Source organism: Leucoraja erinacea, unplaced genomic scaffold, assembly GCF_028641065.1.
Source record: "Leucoraja erinacea ecotype New England unplaced genomic scaffold, Leri_hhj_1 Leri_143S, whole genome shotgun sequence".
Taxonomy (NCBI): Eukaryota; Metazoa; Chordata; class Chondrichthyes; order Rajiformes; family Rajidae; genus Leucoraja; species Leucoraja erinaceus.
In genome coordinates this window covers 110,325-136,399 of record NW_026575715.1, presented here as the reverse complement: position 1 = coordinate 136,399, position 26,075 = coordinate 110,325, and the positions used below count along the sequence as shown (strand labels likewise).

At 47.8% G+C, this 26,075-nt stretch overlaps 2 protein-coding genes across 8 annotated transcripts in view; one reads left to right on the top strand and one right to left on the bottom strand.

Moving 5' to 3' along the window:
* The window catches only part of LOC129715828 (tubulin alpha-1D chain), a 103,998-nt gene that overhangs the window by 15,366 nt on the left and 62,557 nt on the right, over positions 1-26,075 (bottom strand). The window lies entirely within an intron of this gene.
* On the top strand, positions 17,641-25,821 carry LOC129715831 (uncharacterized). 7 transcript variants are annotated; one of them, XM_055665708.1, is made up of 5 exons: positions 17,660-18,042; positions 24,034-24,219; positions 24,334-24,525; positions 24,619-24,708; positions 24,818-25,820. In XM_055665708.1, exons 1-5 carry the CDS (start codon positions 17,749-17,751, stop codon positions 24,821-24,823), a joined length of 768 nt encoding a protein of 255 aa, XP_055521683.1. In that variant the 5' UTR covers positions 17,660-17,748; the 3' UTR covers positions 24,824-25,820. The 7 variants fall into 7 exon arrangements, with proteins under 7 accessions (XP_055521685.1, XP_055521680.1, XP_055521679.1 ...); XM_055665709.1 differs by having other exon boundaries at positions 17,665-18,042; positions 24,619-24,690; positions 24,818-25,819; XM_055665705.1 differs by having other exon boundaries at positions 17,654-18,042; positions 24,334-24,708; positions 24,818-25,821.

Below are 26,075 nucleotides of genomic sequence, written 5' to 3'. Positions count from 1 at the left end.
CAAGGGGCCTCGCACAACAAGATCGCTAACTAATCCTTCCTCATTACACAACGCCCAGTCTAGGATGGCTTTTGCTCCAGTCGGTTCCTCTACATATTGTGGATAAATGTGAGGTTATCCACTTTGGTGGCAAAAACAGGAAAGTAGACTATTATCTGAATGGTGGCCGATTAGGAAAGGGGGAGATGCAACGAGACCTGGGTGTCATGGTACACCAGTCATTAAATGTAGGCATGCAGGTGGAGCAGGCAGTGAAGAAGGCGAATGGTATGTTAGCATTCATAGCAAAAGGATTTGAGTATAGGAGCAGGGAGGTTCTACTGCAGTTGTACAGGATCTTGGTGAGACCACACCTGGAGTATTGCGTACAGTTTTGGTCTCCTAATCGGAGGAAAGACATTCTTGCCATAGAGGTCGTACAGAGAAGGTTCACCAGACTGATTCCTGGGATGTCAGGACTTTCATATGAAGAAAGACTGGATAGACTCTGCTTGTACTCTCTATATTTTAGAAGATTGAGGTGGGGATTTTATAGGAAATTACAAAATTCTTAGGGGTTTGGACAGGCTAGATGCAGGAAGATTGTTTCCGATGTTGGGGAAGTCCAGAACAAGGGGTCACAGTTTAAGGATAAGGGGGAAATCTTTTAGGACCGAGATGAGAAAAACATTTTTCACACAGAGAGTGGTGAATCTGTGGAATTCTCTGCCACAGAAGGTAGTTGAGGCCAGTTCGTTGGCTATATTTAAGAGGGAGTTAGATGTGGCCCTTGTGGCTAGAGGGATCAGGGGGTATGGAGAGAAGGCAGGAACAGGATACTGAGTTGGATGATCAGCCATGATCATATTGAATGGCAGTGCAGGCTCGAAGGGCCGAATGGCCTACTCCTGCACCTATTTTCTATGTTTCTATATTGGTTTAAAATCCCATCCCGTATACATTTCAGGAAATCCTCCTCCTCAGCACTGTTACTGATCTGGTTGGCCCAATCTATATGTAGATTAAAGTCAACCATGATAGCCTCTGTACCACGCATCCTGCTTGATGCTATCCCCAACCTCCCTACTGTTGTTTGGGCCAAGACCCTTCTTCAGACAGTTCATCACCCCTCTGATATCTTTGTTTCTGTTGAAAATGCCGCAAAACGTGTGTCCTCAGATTGCCGTATTATCAGGAAACAATTTAGAAACATAGAAACATAGAAAATAGGTGCAGGAGGAGGCCATTCGGCCCTTCGAGCCAGCACCGCCATTCATTGTGATCATGGCTGATCGTCCTCTATCAAAGGTACTCTATACCTGGTTCGGGACTCGCCCAACATAACCATATAACCATATAACAATTACAGCACGGAAACAGGCCATCTCGGCCCTACAAGTCCGTGCCGAACAAATTTTTTTTCCCCTTAGTCCCACCTGCCTGCACTCATACCATAACCCTCCATTCCCTTCTCATCCATATGCCTATCCAATTTATTTTTAAATGATACCAATGAACCTGCCTCCATCCCTTCCACTGGAAGCTCATTCCACACCGCTACCACTCTCTGAGTAAAGAAGTTCCCCCTCATATTACCCCTAAACTTCTGTCCCTTAAACATTGGGAACATTTTTCCTGCATCTCGCTTGTCCAGTCCTTTTATAATTTTATATGTTTCTATAAGAAACCCCCTCATCCTTCTAAACTTCAGTCAATACAAGCCTAGTCACTTCAATCTTTCCTCATATGACAGTCCCGCCATCCCAGGGATCAATCTCGTGAACCTACGCTGCACTGCCTCAATCACAGGGATGTCCTTTCTCAAATTAGGAGACCAAAACTATACGCAATACTCCATATGTGGTCTCACCAGAGCCCTATACATCTGCGGAAAAAACTCTTTCTGCTTATTTACTCGTGTCAAAGTCAATTGTGATTCAGGATTTCCTGATAAATGCCCCAAAAGACTTCCCAACCCAAGGGGGAAAATTCCTGGAAGGAAATGGAGGAAATAAACCACCAAGAGCTGGAATGTATGCATTGGCCCTTCACAATTTCAGGACATCCCAATGCAATGTATCGACAATGTACTATTTTAGGAAAGTACTCTCTAACGTTAGAAGGCAGCGGTCAATGGGTGAACGGAAGGGTGTCACGGATGCCAATGTGCAAATGACCTAATATTTTAATTTAGCAATGCCAATCGAGGAATATCTTTTGGCTAGGACATTGAGTTTAACTCTTCAAGATAGTCATACAGCCCCTTTGGCGCAACCCGTCCTTGCCGAAGTTAGACACAAAATGCTGGAGTAACATAGAAACATAGAAATTAAGTGCAGGAGTAGGCTATTCAATATGATCATGGCTGATCATCCAACTCAGTATCCCGTACCTGCCTTCTCTCCATACCCTCTGATCCCCTTAGCCACAAGGGCCACATCTAACTCCCTCTTAAATATAGCCAATTAACTGGCCTCAACTACCCTCTGTGGCAGAGAGTTCCAGAGATTCACCACTCTCTGTGTGAAAAAAGTTCTTCTCATCTCGGTTTTAAAGGATTCCCCCCTTATCCTTAAGCTGTGACCCCTTGTCCTGGACTTCCCCAACATCGGGAATAATCTTCCTGCATCTAGCCTGTCCAACCCCTTAAGAATTTTGTAAGTTTCTATAAGATCCCCTAAATTCTAGAGAGTATAAACCAAGTCTATCCAGTCTTTCTTCATAAGACAGTCCTGACATCCCAGGAATCAGTCTGGTGAACCTTCTCTGCACTCCCTCTATGGCAATAATGTCCTTCCTCAGATTTGGAGACCAAAACTGTACGCAATACTCCAGGTGTGGTCTCACCAAGACCCTGTACAACTGCAGTAGAACCTCCCTGCTCCTATACTCAAATCCTTTTGCAATGAAAGCTAACATACCATTCGCTTTCTTTACTGCCTGTAACTCAGCGGGTGAGGCAGCATCTCTGGAGAGAACGAATGGACGATGTTTCGGGTCGAGTCCCTTCTTCAGACTGATGCCAGGGGAGGGGACGGGACAAAGATAGAATGTAGTCGGAGACAGTAAGACTAGCGGGAGAACTGGGAAGGGGGAGAGAAAGCAGGGACTACCTGAAGTTAGAGAAGTCAATGTTCATACCGCTGGGGTGTAAACTACCCAAGTGAAATATGTGGTGCTGCTCCTCCAATGTGTGCTGGGCCTCACTCTGACAATGGAGGAGGCCCAGGACAGAAAGGTCAGATTGGGAACGGGAGCGGGAGTTGAAGTGCTGAGCCACCGGGAGATCAGGTAGGTAAAGACGAACTGAGTGGAGGTGTTCAGTGAAACAATCGCCGAGCCTGCGCTTGGTCTCGCCGATGTAGAGAAGTTGACACCTGGACTTCCCGACCTTGCCTTTCAAGGTGAATCCCATTTGCTGACTTTTGGCTCATATTCCCACCAAACCATTCCTATCCAAGTACTTATCCAAGTGTCATTTTCAGTTTTGTAGTTTGAGAGATACAGCTTGGAAACAGGCCCCGTGCCGACCAGCGACCCACGTACACTGGCACTATCCAATGAAGAGGCCAATTAATCTACAAACCCGTACCTCTTTAGAATGTGGGAGGAAACCGGAGCACCCGGAGGAAACCCACACGCTCACAGGGAGAACGTACAACCTCTGTACAGACAGCGCCCGTAGTCAGGATTGAACCTAGTTGTTGTATGGATGGAGTTAGTACGTTCTCCTTGTGACCGCGTTGGTTTTCTCCGGGTGCTCCGGTTTCCTCCCATACCCCTCAAAGACAATAGACAATAGGTGCAGGAGTAGGCCATTCGGCCCTAATTTTGCCCCCTCTTCTCCGTGGATTGTCACCTTGTCGTGGTGGAGAAGCTTGTGTGGACCTGAGATCCTGAGAGCGATGCCGTCTGGAGAAGTACTGGGAAGTACAATGGGGGTCCTTGTTCATCAGTCAATGAAAGTAAGCATGCAGGTACAGCAGGCAGTGAAGAAAGCCAATGGCATGTTGGCCTTCATAACAAGTACAGGTATGAGTAAAGGAGCAAAGAGGTCCTTCTGCAGTTGTACAGGGCCCTAGTGAGACCACACCTGGAGTATTATGTGCAGTTTTGGTCTCCCAACTTGAGGAAGGAAATTCTTGCTATTGAGGGAGTGCAGCGTAGGTTCACCAGGTTCATTCCCGGGATGGCGGGACTGTCATACGCTGAGAGAATGGAGCGGCTGGGCTTGTACACTCTGGAGTTTAGAAGGATGAGAGGGCATCTCATTGAAACATATAAGATTGTTAAGGGCTTGGACACACTAGAGGCAGGAAACATTTTCCTGATGTTGGGGTACTCCAGAACCAGGGGCCACACAGTTAAAGAATAAGGAGTAAGCCATTTAGAACGGAGACAAGGAAACACTTTTTCACACAGAGAGTTGTGAATCTGTGGAATTCTCTGCCTCAGAGGGTGGTGGAGGCAGGTTCTCTGGATACTTTCAAGAGAGAGCTAGATAGGACTCTTAAAAATAGCGGAGTCAGGGGATATGGGGAGAAGGCAGGAACGGGGTACTGATTGGGGATGACCAGCCATGATCACATTGAATGGCGGTGCTGGCTCGAAGGGCCAAATGGCCTGCTCCTGCACCTATTGTCTATTATCTATTGAAACATGAAGGGCACTACGTAAATGGGTTTTAATTTTTAGCCAGGTACTGTGTGGAGGTGGTTATTATTGTTGAGAGTTGCTCCGTACTCGCTTGTTGCTAGGGACTTCTGGTTTTGTTTACAGTAGGTATAGGAACCGTGGAAAGCTTGGTGACAACACTCGGCTGAGCGCACATTGTGTACAACATAAAGGAATGCGCTATTGATACAGAGTGTTATGTAGAAACCTCGTTGCCTCCCCTCCTCCAACCAACTCCTAGCTGGCGGAGCCACAGACCCAGAGTCCCGGGTTGCACCCTGACCCCGGGTGCTGTCTGCGTGGAGTGTACACGTTCTCCCTCTGACCGTGTTGGGTGCTGCAGCTTCCTCCCACATCCCAAAGAGTTGCGGGTTTATAAGTTAAAGCCCTGTCCCGTGGTACGAGTTCATTCCAAGAACTCTCCCGAGTGGGGGCTCGGAAAGCGGAAGTCATTAAAGAGACGAAGGGCGTATGAGGTATTGTGGACATAGGTCGGGAGAGATTGGACCGGGGTGGGGAGAGGATGGAGTCGAGGTGCGTGGATACCATTCCCCTGGGTCAGGATGAATGTATTAACCAACATCTACAACACTTTGTTTCTGAATCGCAGACACTCATCTTTAGCACAGTTAAACCCCTGTCCCACGGTACGAGTTCATTCCAAGAGCTAATTCTCCCGAGTTTGTCCTGATTCGAACTCGGAGATTTACGGGTAACGGCCGCTTGTCGGTACTCGTGGATCTCGTGGACATTTTTTATCAACATGTTGAAAAATCTTCACGAGTCTTCCCGTTCTTACCTGCCGTTAGCGAGTCTTCCCGAGTACCTGCCGTTGGCGTTACGAACCGCTAAGAGACGTCCCCAAGCTCCGACGTACCCGCTATGTTCATTCTCCGTGCACACCACGAGTTTGATTTTATTTTAAACTCGGGAGAGCTCTTGGAATGAACTCGTACCGTGGGACAGGGCTACTCATTTGCCTCGGTAAATTGGGCCTGGTGTGCAGGGAATGAATGCGGAAGTGAGATAACTTAGATCTGGTGTGAACGGGTGATCGATAGTTGGCATGGACTTGGTGAGTCGAAGACCTGCTTCCATTTTTTAATCATTAAATCAAAAATGCCATCCAAATGAGCAGCCTCACCCTCGCTGTTGCTTCCCTAAGCTTCCCGGTACGTAGAACATAGGACATCACCCAACAGGACTAGGCCCTTCAGCCCACAATGTCTTTGCTGGACATGATGCCAAGATAAGCATCGTTTAAGAAAGAACTGCAGATGCTGGAAAAATCGAAGATAGACAAAAAGTGCTGGAGAAACTCAGCGGGTGAGACAGCATCTATGGAGCAAAGGAATAGGTGACATTTCGGGTTGAGACCCTTCCTCAGACTGATGTGGGGTGCGGAGGGGGGGGGGGGGGCGGAAAGAAGAAAGGAAGAGGAGGAGACAGTAGGCTGTGGGAGAGCTGGGGAGGGGAGGGGAAGGAGGGAGAAAGCAAGGCTCTGCTATAAGATCTTTGCTTGCGAAGATACAGGAGCGGAGGCGGAAGCAAAGATCCGATCTTTGGCCGGAAGCAAGATGGCGAAGCAAGATGGCGGAACAAGATGGCGGAGGCTGGTTGCTAAAATGGGTCCTATAATCGCCCATGAATCCGCCCAAGACCGTACTACGTGTTTTGCGGAGGAGTAGGCCATCTTGCTCCGCTATAAGATCTTTGGCAAGGACTACCTGAAATTGGAGAAGTCAATGTTCATACCGCTGGGGTGTAAGCTACCCAAGCAAAACATGAGGCGCTGCTCCTCGAATTTGCGGTGGGACTCACTCTGGCCACGGAGGAGGCCCAGGACAGAAAGGTCGAATTGGGAATGGGAGGGGGAGTTGAAGTGCTGAGCCACCGGGAGATCAGGTTGGTTATTGCGAACTGAGCGGAGGTGTTGGGCGAAGCGATTGCCGAGCCTGCGCTTGGTCTCACCGATGTAGAGCAGCTGACACCTAGAGCAGCGGATGCAATAGATGAGGTTGGAGGAGGTGCAGGTGAACCTCTGCCTCTTCTGGATTATGATCAGCAGTGTGTTCGGGCTGCATCACCAGGCTGTAGGGAAAGGGCGCGGAGAAGATTTACGAGGATGTTGCCAGGACTCGAGGGCCTGAGCTGTAGGGAGAGGCTGGGACTTTATTCCTTGGTGTGCAGGAGGATGAGGTGTGATCTTATGGAGGTGTATAGTATCATTTGGGGATAGACAGGGTAAATGTGCAGACTCTATAATCAGAATCTGAGGGGCAAGATTATCACACAAAGGGCGGTGGGTGTATGGAACGAGCTGCTGGAGGATGTAGTTGCGGCGGTGACCGTAACAACATTTAAGAGACTTTTGGACAGGTACATGGATAGGAAAGATTTAGAAGGATATGGGCCAAATGCAGACAATAGACAATAGGTGCAGGAGTAGGCCATTCGGCACTTCGAGCCAGCACCGCCATTCAATGTGATCATGGCTGATCATCCCCAATCAGTATCCCGTTCCTGCCTTCTCCCCATATCCCCTTACTCCACTATCTTTAAGAGCCCTATCTAGCTCTCTCTTGAAAGCATCCAGAGAACCTGCCTCCACCGCCCTCTGAGGCAGAGAATTCCACAGACTCACCACTCTCAGTGAGAAAAAGTGTTTCCTTGTTTCCGTTCTAAATGGCTTACCCCTTATTCTTAAACTGTGGCCCCTGGGACTGTAACAACATTTAAGAGACTTTTGGACAGGTACATGGATAGGAAAGGTTTAGAAGGATATGGGCCAAATGCAGATAGGTGGGACTTATGTAGATGGGCTGTATAGGTCGGCATTGTCAAGATGGGCCGAAGGGTCTCTTTCTGTGCTGTATGAACCTACGACTCACACCTGCTGCAATTGAACTACTTGGTTTAATTTTAGTTCTTATGTCAATACTGGAGTGGTAACATTATTCCTTTATCGGTTGAAGAAAGCTTAATCTCCTCGCTTGCAATTACAATGGCCCACCGTGTAAATGCAGTTCGATTGTGCATTCTTTTGCTTGTATGAGCGCAGGTTACACCAAGTATTTTCAGGATTATTGTACTGGGTGCTGAACAGGTTGTACGGTTCTGAAAAAGGGAGGGAGAAAAAGCGGGAAGTTGTGACTTATTGTAAGCAAATCTCAAGTAGGTTCACGAGATTGATCCCTGGGATGGCGGGACTGTCATATTTCGTCTATTTAAAAATACACTTTTACCCTTCCTTATAAAACCATGTACCTGTTTCTAGTATTAGAGTATAAGGAATGTGTCGAGACCCTTCTTTAGACCCGAAGTCTGGACCCAAAATGTCGCCCTTTCCTTCTCTGCAGAGATGCTGCCTGTCCCGCTGAGTTACTCCAGCATTTTGTATTTATCTTCGATTTAAATCGACAGCTGCCTTTCCTTCCTCCACATTTTGTTGTTTACGTCCATTGCACGATTTAAGTGATACAATACAATACAATACAATTTATTTGTCACTTGAACCTCATAGAGGCTCAAGTGAAATGTTGTTTCTGCAGTCATACATACAAGAAAAAAAAGACCCAAGACACAACACAATTTACACAGACACCCATCACAGCGCATCTCCTCCTCGCTGTGATGGAAGGCAAAAAAAACGTATCTCTCCCCTGCACCTCCCTCTCCCCCCGATGTCAGAGTCAAAGTCAGAGCCAGAGCCCCCGGCGGGCGACAACAATTGTCCCGCGGCCATTAACGCTGCGCCGGGTGATGCAAGGCCCTGCTCCGGGTCTTGTGGACGGCAACAGTCTCTTTGAGAATAACATGGTCCTGACTGTTAAACACGCCGCAAATATAATAATGTCTGGGTTTTACCATTGACTTGCTCGTTTCAAAAAGGTGCGTTCTGCATGATTTAATTTCAATTAAAAAAAATACCTGACGATTAGAACTGTGCTGGATGAATTGTCCAAGATTTAGTATTGTCACTTGTACTGAGGTGTCATGAAAAGCTTTAAGGGCCTGTCCCACTCAGGTGATTTTATTTTTAGGCGACTGCCAGTGACTATGACAATGGATTTCACCGACAACCTGCGCTATCCTGGCGACAACCTACGACCGCACCTACGTCAGGTGAAGACAAGCTACGTCAAGCCCACGGCTGCTGACTGTCACCGAAAAGTTTTGAATGTGTTGAAAATCCAGCGCCGACCAGAAAGACGCTACGACTCTATGGGCGACTGAGGAGACTTCATTGAAACATAGAAAATAGGCGCAGGCGGAGGCCATTTCATACAATACGAAACGGAATATGTTCCCGATGTTGGGGGAGTCCAGAACCGGGGGCCACACAGTTTAAGAATAAGGGGTAAGCCATTTCGTTGTCTCTGTACTGTACACTGACAATGACAATTAAAATTGAATCTGAATCGGATTTAGAACGGAGACGAGGAAACACTTTTTCCACACAGAGAGTGGTGAGTCTGTGGAATTCTCTGCCTCAGAGGGCGGTGGAGGCCGGTTCTCTGGATGCTTTCAAGAGAGAGCTAGATCGGGCTCTTAAAGATAGTGGAGTCAGGGGATATGGGGAGAAGGCAGGAACGGGGTACTGATTGGGGATGATCAGCCACGATCACAAGGAATGGCGGTGCTGGCTCAAAGGGCCAAATGGCCTCCTCCTGCACCTATTTTCTATGTTTCTATGTAATCCTTCTCCAGTAACTTGCCGGTCACAGATGTTAGGCTCACTGGTCTATTGTTCAAGGGACAAGTCACGGGTGGTCTATTATCACGTGGCTCAGATAGAACAATTGAACTCTCTGCTGCTCTACATCGGTGAGACCAAGCGCAGGCTTGGCGATCGCTTCGCCCAACACCTCCAGTCAGTTCTTTTTATTTCAAAATAGACTTTATACGAGAAATAAATATATACTATACACGATCCTTACAAAACTCCATCTGACATTCTCGGAGGCTATACATACAATAGTTTCCCCAAATCACAATTTTTACCCCACATCCTTGCCACTCGTGTGGCCCCCTGGCGTGGATTCCCTCTCCTTATTTTGAGGGGCGTCCCCACCACACCCCGCCGCACCCCCCGCCCACCCCCCCCATGTCCAACAGCGGAAGGACTCTAGACTGTGGTCCTCCCCCACCGAGCCTTGGCGTTGGCTGCACAGAGCTTCAGTGCGCCCCTCAGCACGTACTCCTGCAGTCTGCAGTGGGCCAGTCGGCAACATTCCCCGACGGACATCTCGCTCCGCTGGGTACTCAACAACGCTCGGGCAGACCAAAGAGCATCCGAATCCAACCTCTGTGTCCTGGGCCACCTCCATGGCCAGAGTGAGCATCACCGGAAATTGGAGGAGCAGCACCTCATATTCCGCTTGGGAAGTCTGCACTCTAGTGGCATAAACATTGAATTCTCCAATTTCCGGTAGCCCTTGCTGTCTCCTCCCCTTCTCAGCTCCCCCTCAGCCCTCGGGCTCCTGCTCTTCCATTCTCCTCCCCCCCGCCCCCACCCTACATCAGTCTGAAGAAGGGTTTCGGCCCGAAACATTGCCTATTTCCTTCGTTCCATAGATGCTGCTGCACCCACTGAGTTTCTCCAGCATCTGCAGTTCCTTCTTAAACAAAGAGCATCTTTCACCGAGTTGATGACGTTCTAGCAGCACTCACTTTAAGAATATGGGGTAAGCCGTTTAGAACGGAGACGAGGAAACACTTTTTTCACACAGAATTGTGAGTCTGTGGAATTCTCTGCTTCAGAGGGCGGTGGAGGCAGGTTCTCTGGATACTTTCAAGAGAGCTAGATAGGGCTCTTAAAAATAGCGGAGTCAGGGGATATGGGGAGAAGACAGGAACGGGATACTGATTGTGGATGATCATCCACGATCACATTATTCGACTCCCTTCTTGCACAACATGTACTCCTGACATAAGTTGGTGGGGGTAAGGGAAGAGTTGTGCCAGGGGAGGGAGTAGTGTGGGGGTGGGGGGTGGGGGGTTAGGGTGGAGATGTACCAGGGATGTGGGGGGGGAGGGGGGGAGAGTTGTACCGGGGGGGAGGGAGTTGTACCGGGGGGGAGCAGGAGTAAGGGGAGAGTTGTACCAGGGAAGGGAGTGGGGGGTAAGGGGAGAGTTGACCAGGGGGGTGTTGCGGGCAGTTGTACCAGGGAAGGGAGTGGGGGGTAAGGGGACAGTTGACCTGAGGGTGTGGTGGGGAGTTGTACCTGGGGGGGGGGGGGGGCTTAAGGGGAGAGTTCTGGATCTGGATGTAGTACGGGAAAAGCTCTAGGTAGAACGTCACTCAGCACTGGACAATTTTTACATTTTATCAAGCCAATTATTAACCTACAAACCTGTACGTCTTTGGAAGTGTGGGAGGAAACGGAAGATTCTTCTGAATTTTGTAGATGGCAGGGGCAGTACTCTGCATATCGCCAACTTGCAGGTATGTTACAAAACTTACCTTCAGCGGCGCTGCAGTTCTGTCACTGGCCATGTGTGTGACTTTGGCGCCTTTGGGGGGGGGGGGGGGGGGGGGTGGTAAAATGCGTTTTTTCTCCTGCCTGCCGGAGTTTTTATTTTCTCGGGGGGGTGCGAGATTTATGCTGAAGATTTTTTTTTTAATAAATCGCTGGACAATTTCAGCGCTGGAGTAAAATAAAAATTAGCTTCTAAAGCCGTGAACGGCGGCAACGGGGACGGATTTCAGGTATGGGGCAGCTAAAGGAAAGCCGTTTATTTATATTACTAAAAGTCTGTTCTTGACCGGTTTTGGCGATCTGTGCTGCGATTTCCGAGAGAACGCCGCCACCTACTGCCGTCATTTTTTGCCACCTCGCCCAGAGCCCCCCTCCGCCGCATGTGTGCCGAGGATTTTTCCCGTTGATTAAAAATGACAGAGATATTAATGTTTTTACAAAATTCCCCATTCTCTCTGCTGCCCCCGCTGGTGGCAGGGGGGAGGGACTATAAAACCAGGAAGTGGTGTGCCACACAGTCTCTTCAAGATGGAGGAAAGCAGAGGGTCACGTTTCTTCTGAGCTGTGAATAACACTGAACACATGTCTACTCAAATGTAAGTGCCCTTAGTGGTTCTAAAGTGCTTGCAGAATGTGTCTATTGGTTCTAAAGCTTGCAAAAAGTGTATCTATTGGTTCTAAAGCTTGCAAAAAATGTCTATTGGTTCTAAAGCTTGCAAAAAAAATGTCTATTGGTTCTAAAGCTTGCAAAAAAATGTCCATTGGTTCTAAAGCTTGCAAAAAGTGTCTCTATTGGTTCTAAAGCTTGCAAAAAATGTCTATTGGTTCTAAAGCTTGCAAAAAAAATGTCTATTGGTTCTAAAGCTTGCAAAAAAATGTCTATTGGTGCTAAAGCTTGCAAAAATATGTCTATTGGTTCTAAAGCTTGCAAAAATATGTCTATTGGTTCTAAAGCTTGCAAAAAATGTCTCTATTGGTTCTAAAGCTTGCAAAAATATGTCTATTGGTTTTAAAGCTTGCAAAAATATGTCTATTGGTTCAAAATCTTGCAAAAAAAAAATGTCTATTGGTTCTAAAGCTTGCAAAATATGTCTATTGGTTCTAAAGCTTGCAAAAAAATATGTCTATTGGTTCTAAAGCTTGCAAAAAATGTCTATTGGTTCTAAAGCTTGCAAAAATATGTCTATTGGTTCTAAAGCTTGCAAAAAAATGTCTATTGGTTCTAAAGCTTGCAAAAAAATGTCTATTGGTTCTAAAGCTTGCAAAAAAATGTCTATTGGTTCTAAAGCTTGCAAAAAAATGTTTATTGGTTCTAAAGCTTGCAAAAAAAATGTCTATTGGTTCTAAAGCTTGCAAAAAAATGTCTATTGGTTCTAAAGCTTGCAAAAAGTGTCTCTATTGGTTCTAAGCTTGCAAAAAAATGTCTATTGGTTCTAAAATGATTCATACTAGCGCTCCAGAAAGTCCCCCCCCCCCCCCCCTATCCATCCTCCATCTCCTCCTCCTCCCCTCTCTCCTCCTCCTCCTCCTCCTCCTCCTCCCTCCTTTGGGAGCTTTGGCTTGAAGTTGAAAGGCACTATTACTGCAAATGGTGGCTTAGGTGTGGCATGGGTGTGACTTGAAGTTGAAAGACACCACTTACTACAAATGGTGGCATGAAGTTGAAAGGCACTACTTACTGCAAATGGTGGATTGGTTGCTTTGGCTTGAAGTTGAAAGGCACTACTTACTGCAAATGGTAGCTTGGGAGCTTAGGTTTGAAGTTAAAAGGCACTACTGTAAATGCACTTACTTCCTGTTTGCACTGTATATTGATTTTAGATAAAACGCTACCACTTACGGCTGTGATTTTTGGCCATCTTACTCAGTCCCCCTCCGCTGAGCAGGTGCAGAGAATTCTTCCCATCGATGAAAAATAAAAGTGTTATTAGTTTAAAAGAAAATGTTGAGAATCTCTCTACTGTCAATCACTCCATGAAAGCCACACCTTTTCCGGTGGGGGGGAGGGGTTATAAAACCCAGAAATGTGGGTGTGGCTCAGTCTCTGCAAGATGGAGGAGGAAGAGGTCACGACTCGCTGTCTTTTGTTGCTTTACACCCTACTTCAAATGGTATGAAACTGCACTTGAATCTGGTGGCCTTGCACCCTGCTTGAAATGGAATTTCAAGGAATAATAATAATAATAATAATAATGTTTATTTATATAGCACTTTTCAACAAAACCAGTATTTGAACCAAAGTGCTTTACAGAGTTTGATTAAATTAATTGAACAGATCAAATGTCAATATACCCATACAAAACAAAAAAGAGAAAAAAGAAAAAAAGACACAGAACAGTACACTATAGAAATCAACATGAAACGTCCCCCCACAGCAGAATTCACTGTGAGGGAAGGCACTAAAAATATCCATTTCTCCCCCCTCATAGTCCACCCGAGGTCGGGGCCTATATGTGGCCTCCTCAGCCAACTCGATGTTCTCAGGACCTCTGCCACGAAGCTGGATCATCGGCGTCGGGTGAACATTCTTCAGCGGCTTGGACTGAAGCGGCCGCTTCCTCCCTGAAGACTGCAATGTCCAAAGTTCTCAGGCCGCGCTGGCCGGACCTCTGACACTGGCGAACTCGGACACCAGGCCCCGCGGTGTTGAAATCCAGTGCTGCCCGCCCGCGGCTGGACGCTCTGCAGCCGCAGCTCAGCGATGTTGCAGTCGGCGTTCCCAGTGCCCCGGAGCTTACCCGAAGGAGATCCGGTAAGGCATCGCCCGCAACTGCCAGACCACCAGCGGTGAGTGAGTGAGCTGCCAGCACAACAGGCTTGAGTGACTGAGCCGCCAGCCCAAGAATCCATTTGGTCCACAATATCCATACTAGCCCTCTGGAAACCAATTGCTTCAGCCCACAACACCCATACTAGCGCTCCAGAAAGCCCCCCCAACTGGCCACCAATATTAGAATTGGTGGAGAGGTGGAATATTGCGTTGGATGACCAGCCCTCCTGTGTGATGCTGGGACCCAACGGGTCCCACAGTCTAGTTTTACATATAAACGTGCTTCTTAGGAATACCTTAATCCAAATTTTATGTTGCGAAAAGGTGATTTAGGCCCCATACGAACCGGCAGTGTTTTTCCTGCCGATATGGAGTTTAAATTCACCGCAACCGCAACGTTCCAATCGATCGCGTTCCACAAAATCCCACTCGCAAGATGATTTAAGTGGCCATTAATTTACGGGAATTAAACACTAAATTCCTTCCATTTGGCCTATAAATTCATGACAATGAGATTTAAAAATCATGTTGTGAGATTCAAAATCACAAACGCTCTTGAGACAAATTCAGGCAAAGAAGTGTTTTTATTAATTTCATATTCTGCAGAATAGGTGCCTCTCCTCTGTTGTCCCCTAGAGGCACAACAAAGATGGAGATGCTTTCTATCTTTATACATTTCATTCACACTATTGTCACACCCTCATCTCTCCCCATTGAGCTTCTTCCAATCAGAACACTAAGGTTTATATTCCCACAAGAACGTCTCGGAACGTCTCCTGACGTCAAAGACTCCTAAGGCTTCTGCTGAAGTTTCTATCTGTTTGCTACTTTTTATCTAGAATTTCTCTCTGTTCTGTATATTGTTACTTTCTTCTACCAGCAGTCTGGCTTCTGCTGACACCTTATTTCTTTCTAAGTTATATTTTTCAGAGTTCTAGTATAAATCAACCATCCCTATTAACCCTTTTCTCACAATGTTGTATTGTGAATTCTTGTGTGAATGTTATTTGGACACTTAGGCTATTTAAAAATGTTAATCTTTTCTTAAGAAATGGATAGATGTTTAGATCTAGTAATTGAATTTTGTAATTAGCGACAATTGGGTAACTAACTAAATATATGCTTTAATTTCAGGTCATCCAAGTAAGATTGTTTAATATTTGTTTCAGAATGCTTCAATCTATAATAACTGAAAATGTATTTCAGTTCTCTTAATTATTAAGAAAGTTATGGGCTTTTGACTGTCCTCGATCACAGCTTTTGTGTTCAGTCAATGGAAAAGCAATAGGGAACAAGATGCTAATTTCCGCGTATGAAAATGGCCATACCTTTTTTAATACTGAAGATATGAAAGTAAATTAGGTGTCAAATTAAACTTTCTTTTATGCTTTATCTGATGGGATAAATTGCAGACTTGATTTTTAAAATCTCAAAATTTTGTAACATTGCTACAACTTCCAGAGCCGCTGTCTGAAAAAAGCTCTGAGAATAGCTAAGGACCAAACTGCACCCCCTCCACACACACACACCTGGATCTCCTGCCATCAGGCAAGAGATACCGTAGCATCAAAGCCCGGACTGCTAAACAGCTTCCTGCCACAGACTGTGAGGCTGCTAAACAGTCACTCTGTACTGTTCAAGAAGGAACTGCAGATGCTGAAAAATCGAAGGTACACAAAAATGCTGGAGAAACTCAGCAGGTGAGGCAGTATCTATGGAGCGAAGGAGATGGGTAACGTTTCGGGCCGAAACCCTTTTTCAGACTCTCTGTACTCACAGTCACCTGATTCTGCGGCTTTGCACTGACATTTTAATAACTCTGGCACTGGCCACTCAAATCAGCTGCCCTGTAAGAAGGGTTTCCGCCCGAAACGTCGCCTATTTCCTTCGCTCCATAGATGCTGCTGCACCCGCGGAGTTTCTCCAGCAATTTTGTGTACCCTGGACATTTTAATGACTGTTTTTACTGTATTTTAATGTTGCTGTTTTACCTGCTTTTAACTATTTATGCTGTTTCATCAGGGACTGGATTGTTTTTATTGTTATTATGTGTGAAATGTTTTAAGTTTTCATGTGCGATGCTCCGGTATTCCCTGGGAAACGTCTTCTCATTTTGCACTGTACAACTGTTGCTTTGCAAGATGACAATAAATAGGTATGTTAAAAAACCTACCTGAATCGTCATTGGGAATCTGCCCACAGCCATGTCGGCGATTTTGGCGCTGTTTGGAGGGGGCGGGTTTAAAACGCGATTTTTACTAGGCTGTACTAATCGCAGATGTTCAGCCTAGTAAATCATTAACGAAAAATCGCTGCAAGACCCGGTCGCAAAAGGTATTATTAGTTTTATAGGCCTCGATAATATAGTTATAATAGTTTTAAAATTACTGTCTCATTCTGCAACCTCTCGCAGCCCCAGGATTTTATAAAGCAAACAATTAAAGGTATGTACCTTATTTTTACATTAAATGGGGCATATATATAACCCTGTATATCAAGTTATCTATAGCGAGTAGTTCATTTTGGGCTTTTTATATCCCTCAGTATATTTCTCGGCATTTGAGGGCACTAATCCAGCGCGATGTCAACGTTCTAAACCAGCGCGTTCACATGCACCCACTAGAAAGCCGATTTAAATGGGCATTTATTTACAGCAATTGAACACTAAATTTCTTCCATTTGGCCTATAAATTAATGTAAATTAGATATAAAAATCATGTTATATTGTGAATTATTTGTGAATAATCTTTGGACACTTAGGCTATTTAAAAATGTTAATCTTTCCTTAAGAAATGGGCTTTTGACTATCCAAGATCACAGCTTTTTTGTAATGTCCATTGAAAATCAATAGGGAACAAGATGTTAATTTCCGATTATGAAAATGGCCATAACTTTTTTAATACTTGAGATATGAAAGTGAATTTGGTGTCAAATTAAACATTGTTATGCTTTATCTGATGGGATAAATTGCAGACTTGATTTTTAAAATCTCAAAATTTTGTAACATTGCTACAATAAAGGTTGATTTGATTTGATTTGGGCAATTTAACTTTTTTTTAAACCAAGCCAATTAACCTACAAACCTGCACGTCTTTGGAGTGTGGGAGGAAACCGAAGATCCAGGAGAAAACCCACGCAGGTCACGGGGAGAGCGTGCAAACTCCGTACAGACAGCACCCGCGGTCGGGATCGAACCCGGGTCTCCGTCGCTGTGAGGCAGCAACCGTCACCGCGCTAGTTGTACCCGGGGGTGGCGTCCACGTCCGTCCAACCCCGGGAGAGGGGCAGCGGCTCCCGCTTCACGCACACTGAGGCCGCGGCCTCGCTCCCTCCCTCCCTCCCTCCGTCCGTCAGTGCCGCCATTTACCTCAACCGCTCTCCCGCCAGCGGCGCCATCTTGGCCCAGCTCCAGCACGCTGGATAGGGGCAGACGTCGTGACGCTTGAGCGAAACAGACGTCGTAACGCTGGAGAGCAAAGATCCTAGAGGAGCTCTAGGATCTTTGCTGGAGAGGGGTACACGTCGTGACGCTGGAGAGGGGCAGACGCCGAGACGCTGAGTTGGGGGCAGACGTCGTGACGCTGGAGAGGGGTACACGTCGTGACGCTGGAGAGGGGCAGACGCCGAGACGCTGAGTTGGGGGCAGACGTCGTGACGCTGGAGAGGGGTACACGTCGTGACGCTGGAGAGGGGCAGACGTCGTGACGCTGAGTTGGGGGCAGACGTCGTGACGCTGGAGAGGGGCACACGTCGTGACGCTGGAGAGGGGCAGACGTCGTGACGCTGGAGAGGGGCAGACGTTAAGCGGGCGGTTAGAGAGGGGCAGACGAACATCGCAAAAAAATGGTTCCAATAAGATGGAAGGTGCTGCCCATTGGCGAGGCCCAACCCCTACTGAGCCGGCAGATTAAAACTGAGGAGGGCCTGGAGGTTGAGGTCAAGGTGGAGGAGGAGTGGGAGGAGGCCGAGACCCACCAGGAGATTGAGGCCAAAGTGAAGGAGGAGCAGTCCGAGGTGGAGGCCCAGGTCCAGGTCCAGGAGATTGAGGTGAAGGTGGAGGAGGCCCGGGTCAAAGAAGAGGAGGAGGACCTGGAGGAGGTGTATCGTGTCCGCAGCATCGCCCCACCCCGGACTAAGGTAAAGGGCCGGTCCCACGAGCATGCGACTGCATGCGGCAAGCGCGACCTAACGTGGTCGCTCGAGCCTTATGGCCTCGCGGGGCCGGTCCCACTTCGATCGCCGGAGCCGTATGGAGTTGTGCGGAGCTGGTCCCGTGTTCAAAAGTTCCACGTGGCAACGGCTTGCCGGCCCGCAGTCGCATTGAGGCCGTACGCAGCGTCTCGACGTCGTACGTCACGCGCGAACTTCCCGCGGACTTCGCTCGAACTTCACGTCATGCACTCGAACTCCGCGTGGTCCCCGCTTCCGGTTTGGTCGAGCTTGCCGCATGCAGCTAGCGCGACAAAACTGGAAGCGGGGGTCGAGTGATCCCCGAGCGAGTTGACGTGAAGTTCGAGCGAAGTCCGCAGGAAGGTCGCGCGTGAAGTGATTTTTACTCATATAAACAGGGGTTGCAGGCTCATCATGGAAGAAATACAGATTGCATTGTTGCAACAGCAAGAGAGACCTCTGTTAGCAGCAGCCCTCATGCTGACAGGTCAGCTGGGCGGGAGTTCAACAAGGAAGGCTATCAAGAAACCCAGGAAGAGGTCTGTGTGGACGAGGTCTTTGATCCGGATGAGACCCACTTTGGGCCAGTATGAGAACATGGTGACGGATCTGCAGCAGAAAGATGAGGCTGCCTTTAGACATTTCACCAGGTTACCCGCTGACCTGATTCAGGAACTAAAGACACGAGTCGGACCTCTTCTGCAGAAAACGGACACCGTCATGCGGAAGTCACGGGAACCAGGCCTGCGCCCAGCCGTCACCCTCCGCGACCTTGCGTCAGGGGATTCCTGCAAGAGCCTCTTGTACATCTTCCGTGTGGCTCACAACACCATCAGCAAGGTCGTCCGAGAGACCTGTGATGCCATCAACAATGCGTATGAAGAAATGATTGACTGCCCTAGTACACCTGACGAGTGGAGGAGAGTGTCACACGGATTTCAAACCAGATGGAACTTCCTGCACACATGTGGGGCAGTTGACGGGAAGCATGTGGCCATCCGGTGTCCACCCAGGGGAGGTTCTGTGTACTTCAACTACAAGAAGTTCCATTCCATCGTGCTGTTAGCTGTGGTGGTTGCAAACTACAACTTCCTGTATGTGACTGTGGGCACACCTGGCAGTGCCGCAGATGGAGGGATCTGGAGAGAGACCTCCCTTGGGCAAGCACTGGAAGAAGGGAGAGCAGGCCTTCCTGATCCAGTACCTCTGCCGGGAGAAGACAATCCTGACATCCCCTACACACTGGTTGGTGATGATGCCTTCGCACTCAGGCCATGGATGATGAAGCCAAACCCTCACAGGCAGATGTCAAGGGAGCGAAGGATCTTTAATTACAGGCTGTCCAGGGCTAGGAGGGTCGTGGAAAATGCTTTTGGTATCCTTGCCAGCAGATTCAGATTCCTGCTGACTACAATGGAGCAGGAGCCCGAGAATGTGCAGACCATTGTCTAAGCGGCATGTGTCCTCCACAACCTGATCCGCAGCAGAGATGCAGCAGCAGCCATGGTGGAGGGTGACACGGTGGACAAACAGACAGGAGAAGTCACACCAGGTTCATGGAGAGCTGCAAGCAAGACAGGCTGCACCGATGGTGGCACTAGGCACATTGCAAGGAAACACCAGCAACAAAAGAGCAAAGGAGCAGAGGGACCATCTCTGTGCTTACTACAACTCCGAGCGAGCGAGGCAGTGTACCCTGGCAGAACAATATGTGACGAGGATCAACAGCAAATATCCCACACCACAGAGGGCCACCACTGCAGGAACTGATCTAATAAAAGGAGGATCTATGTATGTTAATGGAGGGTTTTTGTATGTGAAATGAGTAATACTGTGATAATGATACCTCACACATCGCACAAGTTCAAGTGAGTTTATTGTCATGTGTCCCTGTATAGGACAATTAAATTCTTGCTTTGCTTAAGCACACAGAACATAGTAGGCATTTACTACAAAACAAATAAATGTGTCCATATACCATGATATAAATATATACACACATGAATAAATAAACTGGTAAAGTGCAAATAACAGAAAGTGGTTATTAATAATCAGAGTTTGTCCGAGCCAGGTTTAATAGCCTGATGGCTGTGGGGAAGTAGCTATTCCTGAACCTGGTTGTTGCACTTTCTTTGAAATGCCATAATTTAAAAAGTGGATAAATGCCTTTGTCTGCGTTATATATGACACACTTTGCAATTCAATGCAGTTCAATGCCTGTGTGTGTTTTATTTATCTAATAAATCGAAGATTTTATATGCGAGATGCATCCCATAACCAGACGTGGTTTCCTGCTTTCTCCACTACACAACAAGGTTACACTGAAGTTTAATAATCAAGTTGTGGGTGAGGTTATCGCCGATAAAGACAAAGACCCATGACTTTATAAGAATTAATTTGTTTATTTAGTACAAACAAACAATAAAACTTTAATGTGATTAAAACTTAAATGTGCAACACACAAGCAAACAGAATAGTGAATGTTGGAGAGAGCATCACTCTTTACGGCCCATTTGCACTGGGCAATCCTCCATCAGATAGTCAGAGAGATTCAGGGTGAAGTCTGCGCTTGGGTCGGGACCCTCCAATCGCGCCTGGAAATCTGTTGCTCCGAGCCTTTCCATGCCGGGTGTCGCATGATGTGGCGTTGAGCTTGCTGCCCTGACATGGAGGGGGGGGGCTCCTGCCATCCACGGATTGCCATAGGTCGGGATCCCATCATTGCTTGTGGGCAAAACACATAAGCGTATCAATATGTATGTGGAGCCAAACAAATCACAACCTTTCACAAGCTGTATGTCAGAGACAATCTAGAGTCAGACTGAAGACTCACAAAGGTTTCACAGTGTACCTGGGGAGCATGTTGTGGTGCCATCATCCCCATTTGTGGGTGCGGCATGAATGGCATGGGCCTCATCGGACTCTGCAACACCAAGGAATTCGTAGTGAGTAATTCATAAAAAGCATGAAAGTAAAACGTTAATAAATTCAATAAACTTTGATGAAAAGATTTTACTGGCAGAAGAAGTCTGTGCGCCCTTGCCAAGACCAAGCCCTCCAAGCAGTAGCTGTGCCATTGCGACTCAGGGATCTGCAACATCTCCTCCCTCAGTAGCGCTGAGTAGGCATAAACGATTCTTTCGTGCGGCGTCCTTGGTTGCGACAAGTCGCTTATTGTCTCGGCAGTGGTCTTAGCCTGTTGCGTGATCTGCAACAAAGAGAGCGCAATCCTGGTAAGTATTTTTGTGGAGGCGATGGGGAAACGTGGACGTAGGGCGGAGTGAATGAGAAATTTGCCGATGGTTCACCCGAAAGCACTTACATCCGCGAACATCTCCCGCTGTTCAACAGGCACATCGCAATCTGCCGCAGTTGTGCAGGCAGGTTTCCGCTTAGCGTGCTGCTGTTTGTCCGCAGTGCCGTAGCCAGAGGGTCCCTCTGGGGGTCCCTCTGGCGGATCCGTCTCGCCCTCACTCGAGTTGGCGCGCGATGATATCCCCATGGTGAGCTGGAAGAAAGTAAATGTGTATCAGAATTGTGCAAGGCCATCAGGACGCAGCAAGCAAGGTGACCACCAAGTTATCATTGTCAAATATCATTTTGACTATCTCACTTTCCAACAAATTTCAATTGTCACATCATTTTCTTAACTATTCACCTTCCTGCCGCTCTCCTTCCTCTGCACTCGTACTATGTGGTTCCACACGAACCCCCATTTCTCCACTATCCACTGCTCTCTGTCAGTCAGTGGCTTACTGGCCCAGCCAGACTTGCCAAGACTGTTCGACAGTTTCCCGAACCGTGTCCTCTGACTCTTGAGCCATTGTCACAGTTGGTCATCAGTGAAAACATAGAATAAATGAAGATCAGTGTTGTGCAAATTGTAATCTTAATTGGAACTGCAATTACAACCACAGAAATGTAGACAAACTACAAAGTATGTACTAACAAGAGCAGTCAGGGAACTCCTTCGCCTTGTCTTCATGCATCGCGTTGCGGAGATCCGTGTTCCTGAAATAACGATGGCTCTTATCGTACAGTTCACGGTGGGCCCAATATCATTCTACCCGGTCTCCCTCTTGTTCCCTGGTAAAATTATAAGGCCTTGTGACCAACCTTTTCTTCTTCTTTGCCGGCATTAGTTTCCTGAGCTAAATCCGAGTCCCATTCTGCAGCAGCAGCAGCTGGGGCTGGAGCTGAAGCAGGAGCTGGGGCAGCAGATGGGGCAGGAACTGGGGCAGGAACTGGTGAAGGTGCTGAGGAAGAAGATTGGGCAGGAGATGGGACAGGTAGTGAAGCGGGAGCAGGGTCAGGAACAGCAGCATGGCCAGAAGCAGCGGCTGGACCCTCCAGGATCTGTATGTTCTCTATAATAACCTGCTTTACCTTGTCCTGCATGGATTTCTTCTTGATGTTCCTGGGGTTCCTTGTTCTCCTCATGTTCTCTGGTGATCGATGCAGCTGGGAAGAACTCTGTTGCAAGAAACGCCGTAAGTGGTGGATATTTTCAAATCGCGCGCGGTTTTTATGTGTCGCGGTAAAGACGGGCCGACTGATAATGGACGTCGGGCGGTGACGTCATCGCGCAACACCATGCGCTAGACGTACGCCCACAAGAAGCTGCGTACGGCGTCGAGACGCTGCTTACGCCCTCAATGCGGCTGTGGGCCGACAGGCCGTTAGCGTGCGGGATTTTTGGACAGTGTCAGTTTTTCGGAGACCCGCGCGATGTCGGGACCAGCCCCGCACAACTCCGTACGGCTCCGGCGATCGAAGTGGGATCGGCCCCGCGAGGCCGTACGGCTCAAGCGACCACGTTAGGTCGCGCTCGCCGCATGTAGTTGCATGCTGGTGGGACAGGCCCTTGACACTGTCCAAAAATCCCGCGCGCCAACGGCCTGTCGGCCCGCAGCCGCATTGAGTCTCGACGTCGTACGCAGCGTCTTGACGGTGTACGCCTAGCGCGTGGCGTTGTGCGATGATGTCATCACCCGACGCCGCACGACGTCCATTATCAGTTGGCCCGCCTTTACCATTATTATAGAGAACATACAGATCCTGGAGGGTCCAGCCGCTGCTTCTGGCCATGCTGCTGTTCCTGACCCTGCTCCTGCTTCACTCCCATGCCTGTCCCATCTCCTGCCCTATCTTCTGCCTCAGCACCTTCACCAGTTCCTGCCCCATCTGCTGCCCCATCTGCTGCCCCATCTGCTGCCCCAGCTCCTGCCCCATCTCCTGCTTCAGCTCCAGTCCCAGCTGCTGCTGCTGCAGAATGGGACTCGGATTTAGCTCAGGAAACTGATGCCTCAGCTGCGCCGGCGAAGAAGAAGAAGAAGAAGAAGAAGAGGCTGGTCACAAGGCCTTATAATTTTACCAGGGAACAAGAGGGAGACCGGGTAGAATGGTATTGGGCCCACCGTGAACTGTACGATAAGAGCCATCGTGATTTCAGGAATACGGATCTCCGCAACGCAATGCATGAAGACAAGGCGAAGGAGTTCCCTGACTGCTCTTGTTAGTACATACTTTGTAGTTTGTCTACATTATTTCTGTGGTTGTAATTGCAGTTCCAATTAAGATTACAATTTGCTCAACACTGATCTTCATTTATTCTATGTTTTCACAGATGACCAACTGTGTCAATGGCTCAAGAGTCAGAGGACACGGTACGGGAAACTGTCGAACAGTCTTGGCAAGTCTGGCTGGGCCAGTAAGCCACTGACTGACAGAGAGCAGTGGATAGTGGAGAAATGGGGGTTCGTGTGGAACCACATAGTCCGAGTGCAGAGGAAGGAGAGCGGCAGGAAGGTGAATAGTTAAGAAAATGATGTGACAATTGAAATTTGTTGGAAAGTGAGATAGTCAAAATGATATTTGACAATGATAACTTGGTGGTCACCTTGCTTGCTGCGTCCTGATGGCCTTGCACAATTCAGATACACATTTACTTTCTTCCAGCTCACCACGGGGATATCATCGCGCGCCAACTCGAGTGAGGACGAGACGGATCCGCCAGAGGGACCCCCAGAGGAACCCTCTGGCTACGGCACTGTGGACAAACAGCAGCACGCTAAGCGGAAACCGGCCTGCACAACTGCGGCAGATTGCGATGTGCCTGTTGAACAGTGGGAGATGTTCGCGGATGTAAGTGCTTTCGGGTGAACTGTCGGCAAATCTCTCATTCACTCCGCCCTACGTCCATGTTTCCCCATCGCCTCCACAAAAATACATACCAGGATTGCACTCTCTTTGTTGCAGATCACGCAACAGGCTAAGACCACTGCCGAGACAATAAGCGACTTGTCGCAACCAAGGACGCCGCACGAAAGAATCGTTTATGCCTACTCAGCGCTACTGAGGGAGGAGATGTTGCAGATCCCTGAGTCGCAATGGCACAGCTACTGCTTGGAGGGCTTGGTCTTGGCAAGGGCGCACAGACTTCTTCTGCCAGTAAAATCTTTTCATCAAAGTTTATTGAATTTATTAACGTTTTACTTTCATGCTTTTTATGAATTACTCACTACGAATTCCTTGGTGTTGCAGAGTCCGATGAGGCCCATGCCATTCATGCCGCACCCACAAATGGGGATGATGGCACCACAACATGCTCCCCAGGTACACTGTGAAACCTTTGTGAGTCTTCAGTCTGACTCTAGATTGTCTCTGACACACAGCTTGTGAAAGGTTGTGATTTGTTTGGCTCCGCATACATATTGATACGCTTATGTGTTTTGCCCACAAGCAATGATGGGATCCCGACCTATGGCACACCCGTGGATGGATTGCAGGCCCCCCCCATGTCAGGGCAGCAAGCTCAACGCCACATCATGCGACACCCGGCATGGAAAGGCTCGGAGCAACAGATTTCCAGGCGTGATTGGAGGGTCCCGACCCAAGCGCAGACTTCACCCTGAATCTCTCTGACTATCTGATGGAGGATTGCCCAGTGCAAATGGGCCGTAAAGAGTGATGCTCTCTCCAACATTCACTATTCTGTTTGCTTGTGCGTTGCACATTTAAGTTTTATTCACATTAAAGTTTTATTGTTTGTTTGTACTAAATAAACAAATTAATTCTTATAAAGTCATGGGTCTTTGTCTTTATCGGTGATAACCTCGCCCACACCTTGATTATTAAACTTCAGTGTAACCTTGTTGTGTAGCGGAGAAAGCAGTTTGTTAATAATGGCGTTGATCTCTCAAATGGAAACCACGTCTAATAATGGGATGCATCTCACATATAAAATCCTCGATTTATTAGATAAATAAAACACACACAGGCATTGAATTGTAAAGTGTGTCATGAGACGTCATATAACGCAGACAGACACATTTATCCGCTTTTAAAATGATGGCATTTCAAAGAGAGTGCAATGTGCGATGTGTGAGGTATTATTATTATCACAGTATTACTCATTTCACATACAAAAACCCTCCATTAACATACATAGATCCTCCTTTTATTAGATCAGTTCCTGCGGTGGTGGTCCTCTGTGGTGTGGGATATTTGCTGTTGATCCTCGTCACATATTGTTCTGCCAAAGTACATTGCCTCGCTCGCTCGGAGTTGTAGTAAGCACAGAGATGGTCCCTCTGCTCCTTTGCTCTTTTGTTGCTGGTGTTTCTTTGCAATGCGCCTAGTGCCACCATCAGTGCAGCCCGTCTTGCTTGCAGCTCTCCATGAACCTGGTGTGACTTCTCCTGTCTGTTTGTCCACCGTGTCACGCTCCACCATGGCTGCTGCTGCATCTGTGCTGCCGGTCAGGTTGTGGAGGACACATGCCGCTTAGACAATGGTCTGCACATTCTCGGGCTCCTGCTCCATTGTAGTCAGCAGGAATCTGAATCTGCTAGCAAGGATACCAAAAGCATTTTTCCACGACCCTCCTAGCCCTGGACAGCCTGTAATTAAAGATCCTTCGCTCCCTTGACATCTGCCTGTGAGGGTTTGGCTTCATCATCCATGGCCTGAGTGCGAAGGCATCATCACCAACCAATGCG